General features: G+C 41.1%; 1 protein-coding gene across 1 annotated transcript; it reads right to left on the bottom strand.

Moving 5' to 3' along the window:
* Positions 1 to 645: 645 nt before the first annotated feature.
* On the bottom strand, positions 646 to 7,131 carry LOC129340220 (vomeronasal type-2 receptor 26-like). Its single transcript, XM_054994873.1, has 4 exons — positions 6,328 to 7,131; positions 5,044 to 5,271; positions 3,054 to 3,180; positions 646 to 1,547 (listed from the first exon to the last, which is right to left on the bottom strand). Exons 1-4 carry the CDS (start codon positions 7,129 to 7,131, stop codon positions 646 to 648), a joined length of 2,061 nt encoding a protein of 686 aa, XP_054850848.1.
* Between the last annotated feature and the right edge of the window lie 1,887 nt (positions 7,132 to 9,018).

The raw sequence follows: 9,018 nt of genomic DNA, 5'->3' as shown, positions 1-9,018 counted from the left end.
CTTTCCCTTTCATAAAGGTCGCATTATTTCCTGTGCTTTGGCATCTAAATGTCTAAAAAGCATTTCACAATCTCTGGCATACATTCATATGTCTTTTGCCTTAGGGCTTTGCTACTGTGTGCACTCCTTGCTTTGTACAGTAAAAATACAGTTCAATTACATGAAAATAGGGAAGTCACGTAAAATATCTTAGTTCATTAAATTCACTTCCCACATTATCAAGTGGAAAAATTCTTTTTATTTAGAATTCTTTTTATTTATTTCTGTCCCTCACCCTGGTTGTAGCAAAATACAACAAAATCCTGACAGCCATTGCTGCAGGTGCCAAGTGCTACAGCATGATGGAATTAGCCAATGTCTTCCACTCAATTCGATTACATGAATCTTGCTGGTACAAATTTGCATTCACTTTCCAAGGCCAACAATTTGCCTTTAAAAGGACCCCTCGGGGTTTCCCTTACAGCCCTAGCATTTGCCACGCCTATATAGTTCAGATGTGGGAGAGACTTCAACTCAAACTGCATCTGCAAATGGCTGTGAAAGCTATTCTAAGTTTATGAAAGGTAATATTAAAAGTGTAAGATCACATTGACATGATAGGGGACCCCAAGCTAACACAGAGACATCACGGAAGAAATAGGGTCACTACTTCTTTCTCCACATTAACTGTTCCCTTTTGTTCAATTCAGGCCTTAGAATAATAATGTAGCACTTGGGGAAAAATATACAGCACAATAACCCAGCACTGGAGGCCAAGATGGAGAAGATCTCCACAGCAACCATGGATTTCCCTTTGGTGCTCAGGTAGGTTGGAACAAAAGACATCCAAACATTGCAAAACATCAGCATGCTGAAGGTGATGAACTTGGCTTCATTGAAACTGTCTGGCAATTTCCTGGCTAGGAAAGCCACAGTCAAGGTGATGAGGGAGAGAAGTCCCAAGTAGCCCAAAACACTATAAAACATGAGGGCAGAGCCTTCGTTACACCCTGCTACAATCTCTGTAGCCATTGACTGCATGTCTAAATCTGGGAAGGGAGGGGATGTTCCTAACCACAACATACAAATTGTTGCTTGGACAAGGAAACAAAAAGAAATAATAGAGTAGGCCAGTCTTTTGCCCATCCATTTCCTCATGCTGGACCCTGGTTTGGTGGCCATGAAAGCTACAACCACAGTGACAGTTTTGGCCAAAACACAAGAAACAGCCACTGAGAAGATGATGCCAAAAGCAGATTGTCGAAGGTAACAGGTGACGTTTGTAGGTTGTCCGAGGAACAGCAAAGAAGAAAGAAAGCAGAATGTGAGAGAGATGAGTAGAGCATAGGTTATATTTCGGTTGTTGGCTTTGACTATAGGGGTATCTATGCACTTGACAAAAATCCCCAGCACCAACACAGTGATTAGAAAGAAAGAAACTGCAAGTGAAGCTAAACTGATCCCTAAAGGTTCTTCATAGGACAGAAAAGTGACTGTCTTGAGAATACATTGATCTTGATCCTTGCTTGGATATTGATCTTCTGGACATTTGATGCAGTCCTCCATATCTAAAAAAGAAAGAGAAAAGGAGCACTTTCAGTGCTAAGCGGTCTCTGATTTATTTCCAAATGTGAAGAAACTTCTCAGACTATCTTCATGTTCATTTCAAACTGCTGCTTCTGCTTTGGAGTTCATCACATAAAAAGACATTTTAATATCCTTGCACTTTTGAGGTATTATTATTATCGTTCCAGTTCCTGCAATTAAGTTTGCTTGTTTTGAACATTAACAAATCATAAAACAATGTTTGCTTCAATTCTCATTTCTATATGCTACTTATGGCAAATACTGGGAATGCAAATACGACTTTTTCTGTAAATGAATAAAGAAGCACACAGGCAGGTCGCACTGAGATGGTAATGAACTTGTTGATTATGCTTAATTTTTCAAGCTTTCTATTTCTGGTACATGGATCAGCAAGGAAAATGGGACTTGCCTTTCTTCCTCTCCTAAACCCTTGTTTGCGTAGGGATGTAGGGTGTAATCTGATCAAAATTCCTTCCCCCTCCCTCTTTTCATTCTCTCTAATCACACCTACTTCATTTGCTGACCCTTGAGTGGCCTGGAGCAAAGGAAACTGAAATGTCTCCATCCCATCCCCTCTGCCTTCATTTCCAAGGGTGCTTCCAAAGCTGCTCTGGAAGTATTTCAGAGTTTCTCTACATGAGACCTCTTATATGAGGATGCTCCAGTGCAGGGAGACGCAATGTTAGTTGGAGAGCGTAGTTTAAAAGACATAGCTGAAGTTCTGTCCAATTCTCATCTCTACAGGAGGGTAGTTTAAAAAGACAAAGCCCGCAGAGGGCTTGTTAATTTCATCTTCACCTTCCCAGAGAGTCTGTCAATTTCACCTCCCCTATGCTTCCTGCAAAGAAATCTACCTTTCAGGGCTGAGTTCTTCTTGTTTAGGGCCTTGAAATTTGTCTATCGGTCTCAAGCTCAGAGTTAACCAGAGATATTGGTGGTGGTGACTGTTATCCTGGGCAATGAGAAATCTTGCCTTTCCACTTTGGAGGCTTGTGGATGCAACACTCCTTGACTGCCCTCACCTCATGATACCATCAAAGCTTAAAAAACATAATTTTCTCCTTCACAGGACAATAAAGTGGAAAGGCACTGGCATCTTTATTGCCCCCCTCTTCCTGAGAAGAGATCGGCTTTCTCAGGGTTTGAGTCAGACAATAAATTCAAAGCCAGCATGATATCTCTGTAGCATAACAACACGTACTTCACTTGATTAATCATTACTTATGATCCTAAACCACATAGCTGATCTGAAATGTTTCTTATCTTTTTTAAATTAAAAGTTTATATAATTAAAAATAAATCTTTAAAAACCCTACAATTTCAAATATACTAATAAAACAAACAAGATGTGTTTTGTTTGTTTTTGGTTTTGTTCAAAATTTTCCTTATCTTTTTGCTGGTTGACACAGACTGTTGGCATTTGTTCACTTTCTACCTGAGAATTGACTTCACATGCTGAAAAAGATACGGTGTGTTACATCACCTACCTTTCTGGTTTGCAATTTTTCCATCTGGGCAAAGAACGCAATCATAACAGCAAAATTTCTTCCCTTCCTTCTTTCGCTTCTGAGATCCAGGAGGGCAGTAGTCATTGCATAATGAAATAGGCACCACCTATCCAAAAGCAGTAAAGGACTTTAGGATGGAAGATGGAAAGCCTTCGACAATACATGGTTAATGTTGTTGTCCTGCCCCATTTACTTTTTAAATAGATATAGCCACTGATGTAACCATACTGTCACAGCCTCAAGTCCCTTGGCCAAGGAATCCAGAGTGAGATCAGACTGGCCATCCACCAGCAGATAGAGCTGAGTGTCATCCTCATACTGGTGACAACCCCACCCAAAGCTGTGAGCTAACTGGGTGAGGGGATGCATATAGATGGTAAATAGCATTGGGGAAAGAGGGACACTGCATTCCAAAGAATGGTGAGTGGACATCTGTTCTCCAAGTGCCACCCTCTGTCTTCAATTGTGAAGGAAGGAGTTCAGCCATTGCAGGGCTATTCCACGAATCCCCACATTGGCGAGGCGGTGGGTCAGAAGATTATGATTGACTGTGTCAAATGCTGCTGTAAGAACTAAAAGTATCAGCAGTGTCAACCCGCCCTAGTCCAGGTGTCACCACAGGTCATCTGTGAGGGTGACTAGAGCCATCTCCATACCAGGGCCAGGTCTGAAGCTGGACTGGAATGGATCCAGGATAGAGGCATCATCCAGGTATACCTGCAGCTGTTCCACTACCGCCCTCTCAATTACCTTACCCAGGAACGGAAGATTCAAAACTGCCACACCACTGCCTCCTTCAGTAAGTCTTGGAAAATCCCAGAACTTTGAGAAAGATTAATGATGTCAGCTAATGGTGCCCAGATCCCATCACCGCCAGTTTTCACCAGCCATGATATGCACAGGTCCAGTGGGCATGTGGTAGGTTTCACAGCACGCAGGACCCTGCCTACCTCCTCCTGGGAGAGTGGCCTGAATTGATCTAATATCAACCCTGAGGATGACCAAGGGGCCTCCAGTACATATACTGCATCAACCGTAGTGGACAGATCCCGGCCGAGTGACAAGATCTTATCCAAAAAATAGTCTCCAAAAGCCTCACAGCTTATTACCGAATTTACATTTTTATTTGTCCCATGTGTGGGATGTTATTTGTCCCATGTGTGGGACATTAAAGATTGAATCACTCTGGAAAGTTATGAAAAAGAATATTTCTGCCTGGCGTATAGAAAGGGGGGGTTGATTCTAAGGAGGACCCCGGGTCTGTTGTAAAGAGAAAACTGTGTTTAACTAATGTCTAGAAACCTAAGTTTAAAAGGGGAACACTATGAAGAAACATTGTTACTACAACCAAAGGAGTAAACAAAACACTTTTCATGATCAAGATCTAAGAATAAGAAACTAAGCTTATAGGAACTTATTTTGCCTGTTATTCTTAAAGTATTCTGTTCTACCAACCAATTTTACCTCAGCAATTTCATCTCCTGACTGACTATATTCCACCTTTGCCTATTCAACAATGTTGCTGCTTATTTTGAGTTATTCGGCCTCCAGTGCCATTTCATACACAGAAATAGAAGGCTCTTGGTTTCCCTCCATCAAGTGTCTGGGCTGTGCTAAAAGCCATAAATACAATCGCTTCTCAGGGAAGGACACAATAAGAACTTTAAAACTATAAACAGAGACACACTACATAGAGCTGGTCAGTCAGAGGGAGCAAACTTGGATTTTTGTGGGAAAATCTGCCTCTGAGTGGAGGAGTGAAGAGAAGTCCATCAAAGAATGTCTCACTCATCTATCCAGTCCTCAACCTCCTCTCATCAGTGGTCTGCAGTAACATGTATTCAACCCCTGACATGAATTCGTAGGTATAAAACACAAGAGTCCTGGTATGCAGAAAATAAATATCTTCCAACCTTGGTTCATCAGCTCAGTAACATAGGAGCCACTGAGAACATCCCAGAATACACACCTGGTTAAAACGGCTATGCCACAGAATTCTGTCCTCAGCAATGATCAGTTCTTTTCCTTCCAAGGCATCAGGGTCCACCTTTCCAATTTTCACTCTACTATAGGACCTGTTGGGAAATATCACCAAATTCATGACATCAAACCCACCTTCCACTTCCTTATCATCATTAAAAGACACGCTTTCTCCTGCTGAGTTGTTAAAGGACACGTGTTGAAGAAAGGGGTGGAGCTAGAGAGAACAAAAGAAAAGGAAACATCACATTGGAGATTTATTGTGAGATTTACAGAGAACTTTCATTGCTGATAAAGTTTCATTAGACACAGTTTGGCAAACCCAGTGTTTTTCTGTTGTGGAAAATAATGGACCACATTCCTGCTTTGAAAGTACTATAGATTGTAAGAACACAGATTAGTGGTCCATCTAGTTCGCAGTCTGTCTCACAGAGTGGTCAACCAGTTACTCTAGAGGACCAAGAGCAGGGCATAGAGGCTAAGAATTTTCTGATATTTTCTACCTCTGAATGTAAAGGATCCCTTTAATCACTTTGGCCACTGAGAGAACTAAAGATGCTCTACTTCTTCTCATACATGTCACATAAATGGACAGGTACAAAAGTAGCATGTAACAGCTGCTTTTAAAAGAGGCGACTTTCAGCGAATCAGGGCTTAGTAATCCATTAGCATCTCACAATTCTTTTGCAAGGACAAAAAATGACATCCATAGTAGTCCCCTAAACTGTCAACCCCTGAAAAGAACCCTTTGAGAGAAGTTAGACTGAGAAGGGGGTGACTGGTCCAAGTTCATGAAGCAAACCTCATGGAGCAGTCAGAATTGGAACCCAGGACTCCATGATGCTTTCTTAGTTCTACATCCACATTAAGCTGGCTCTGAAACAAGTGATGGGCACTTGCCATGATGAATGATACAAATGCACTGACGGAAACTTACAACATTACAGACTTTGAATTGCAAACAAAGCTTTGAAATAATCCAACAAGAGCCCTGATTTTTTTAAAAGCAATTGGATATTTCTACCAAAGAGCAGTTCAAATGCTGACTGCATTGTTGAGAAGTTTTAACCATCCCTGATATCCAAGCTTCACCTAACATTAAAATTTATCCAAAAAACTTTTGGACTGGAGCTGAGCATGAAGTGAGACTTCAAAGGATCAAGCGTATAAGAAACCATTTCCAGCACCTATTTGTGTTTGGAGAAAATGGAGCAAGTTTCATTTTTACTGACATATTCTTGGCAATGTAGACATTTCACTGGGAAGGTGTTACCTGCCAAGGTTGGAGATCCCAAAGGCCATCTCTTTTGCCACCACCCATAATTGATTTCCGATTGGAGTGGGATAGGTATAAGGCATGCAGGGCATGTGCTATGGCATAGACAGCATTATAGATGCTGTAGCTGTGGCCGGTCATGTGCATTTCAAAGAAAGGCCCAGGAAGGCTCTCCATCCTCTCCTCCCCAGTACATGTTCCATCAACCATCGATGTTTCCTTTGGATTGGGAAGTGAGCAGACAAATGCTTGTTCCCAGAAATCCTGGAGAAATCCATCTCCCTTTGTCTGATCAGGTTTTATGTTTCTAAGAAATATCTGGAATGCTGGAAGCTCCTGTGAGTGAATTGAGAAGAAGATTGTACCCTGGAAGAATTCAAGACCCCAGGTCCTTTGAAGGCCTGTTAAGGCAAAATCAATCTGGGCAGTCATAACCCACACCCATCTGAATGAAGTATTTTCCAGCAATTCATGATTCCCAAGATGTAGAAATGTGGTCAGTGGAATAATAGTCGTAGTTTCTCCATAGAGGATAATTGTATTGACTGTACTATCTATCAAAGCAGCATGAAATTTTGAAAATAAATCTATAACATTGTCAAAGGTGTTCCAACCACCCTGGTTTATAATTGTGTCTGCGAAGGCTGCACAAAATCCATGTTTTGAAAGCAATGGCTCCATTTCCTTTATGAAATGTTCTCCACTGTCATCACTCATGGCAAACAGTCCAACCCACATCCATTGAAAATGCTGAAGTAATTGGAGAAGTCCTAAATACTGATAGGTTTCATTGGGAACCATGCGGTAAAAGGAAAGGGCTTTTGAGTTCTCCCTGTCCGAGGAGGCAAATGAACCATATGTGAGCTAAAAAGAAACAAAGAGATATGTTTGAAATGTGTTATAAGATGGGAAGGTTCTGAATGCATGGAAATATGGTGCAGTTTCTGAGAAACAGGGGAAAGCTGCATTGAATCCATCATCACCCCATCTGTCAGTTTGGAGCAAGTCTCCATTAATCTTTATTCCTTTTTGCACAAGAATCAATTTTATGTTTCACTCAGTTAAATCCCTCTGTCCTTCTGAGCTCCTCCCGGTAAGAAAGGCAAGTACATTTCCAAATCTCTCATTCTTCTATGCACAGAACATACCTGTGGGATCTTGTAGAGATCTAGAATGTCTGCCATTTGGAAGGAGGTCTCAGAACCAAGTCCTCCTATGATGGCCATTAGGTTTTTTGGGGTGTCACATTCATAGTTGGGAAAATATCTATCCGATTTGTAGAGCAGATCCAGAGTGGTACGGTAGGTCATCTTATCAGTATTGTAGGTATCATAGATGTGGAATCCGAGAGTGACGTTAGGTAAAATCTTGGGATTCTTGTTGATCTCGTCTACAGCAAATGCCAAGGCCAGAGGGTGCTGGTAAAACTTTGTCGTCATACTTCAAAAAGAAAGAAATGATTTTTGCAGCAAATCATTTAATGACATTTTTAATATATTCTGTTTCAAAGTTAGTTATGTCATGATGAGGATAAACTTCCAAACTACTGATTTGTCCTGAGTAAAAATAGCATCCCAATTTGCCTTTATTTTTGTCCTCTGATCTCAGTAGTTTTATTTTTGTATTTATTTGATTTATAACATTTCTATCAAAGCTTTCTCACAGCAGAGTCAAGGAAAACTGAAGGCAAGACTCAAAAATCAAATTAAAATACTATTATGTACCAACACAACTTTTACAGATGACAATATTAACATAACCTTCACATAGACAAAACTCACAACTACAATTATCATTTAAATGTTAGATTGTTCTATGGTTGTCGTTTTCAAGGTTGAGCTCCATCCCTAAATTCAGATGCCAAATCCTAGTGTTTCACAGTCACATAAATGCATACATGAAAACATCCAAAGACCTTTAAATCTCTTTCAGTTTGGCCTCTCTCCTCACTCCTGGCTTAAGTATAGAGACAGCAGTAGATCCCTTAACTGTGTCATCTTCAACCCTAAATGAGAAGAATCATTTGGAGTGTGATAGAAGCAGGTCCATTCTTGTCTCTGTGGAACATCAGGTGTTAGATTACTACTTGACCTTGGGTTAGTCTACATTTTTAAAACTAGCTAATATTTTCTCTTTTATCCACCTAAACCAAACAGTGTGCTTGACCACTTCATGCGTCTTTCAAATGTGTTCCAGTCTCTGAAAGTGGATACCACTATAGTTGAGTAGAGATGGGCATGAACAGAAAAAAAACCCTGAACATGATGTTCGTTGTTCATTGCCATCCATGAACAGGGACTCACAGCCATGAACATGGCCCTGTTCATGAACATTTTCGTGGTTGGCTGTTTGTGGGGCCCAGCAGGCTCTCCTCCAGCCATCATCCAAGTCAAGATCCCTACCACACCACTCCCAGAAATCTGACCTGAGCAGGCACCAGGAAAGGCACTAATAATAAATAATAGCTTGGCACCAGAGCCTGAAAGGGTAGATCCATATCCCACCACACACAAAGAAAATTCAAGCTCCAATGCACTCTACCTGTCTCTCTCTCAAAATGCCAACAGCAGCTGTTTTGTCCTCTCCACTGTCTGCAAAGACTAGTCAGAGCTGCGAGCCCCCCTCCCCCATGGTCTTTGCTCTCTTGTAACAAATTTGGAGCTCCACACTTGGAAGGAAGACCTGCCT

This window comes from Eublepharis macularius, chromosome 12 (assembly GCF_028583425.1).
Source record: "Eublepharis macularius isolate TG4126 chromosome 12, MPM_Emac_v1.0, whole genome shotgun sequence".
NCBI lineage: Eukaryota > Metazoa > Chordata > Lepidosauria > Squamata > Eublepharidae > Eublepharis > Eublepharis macularius.
This window is presented reverse-complemented; position numbering and strand designations above follow the sequence as displayed.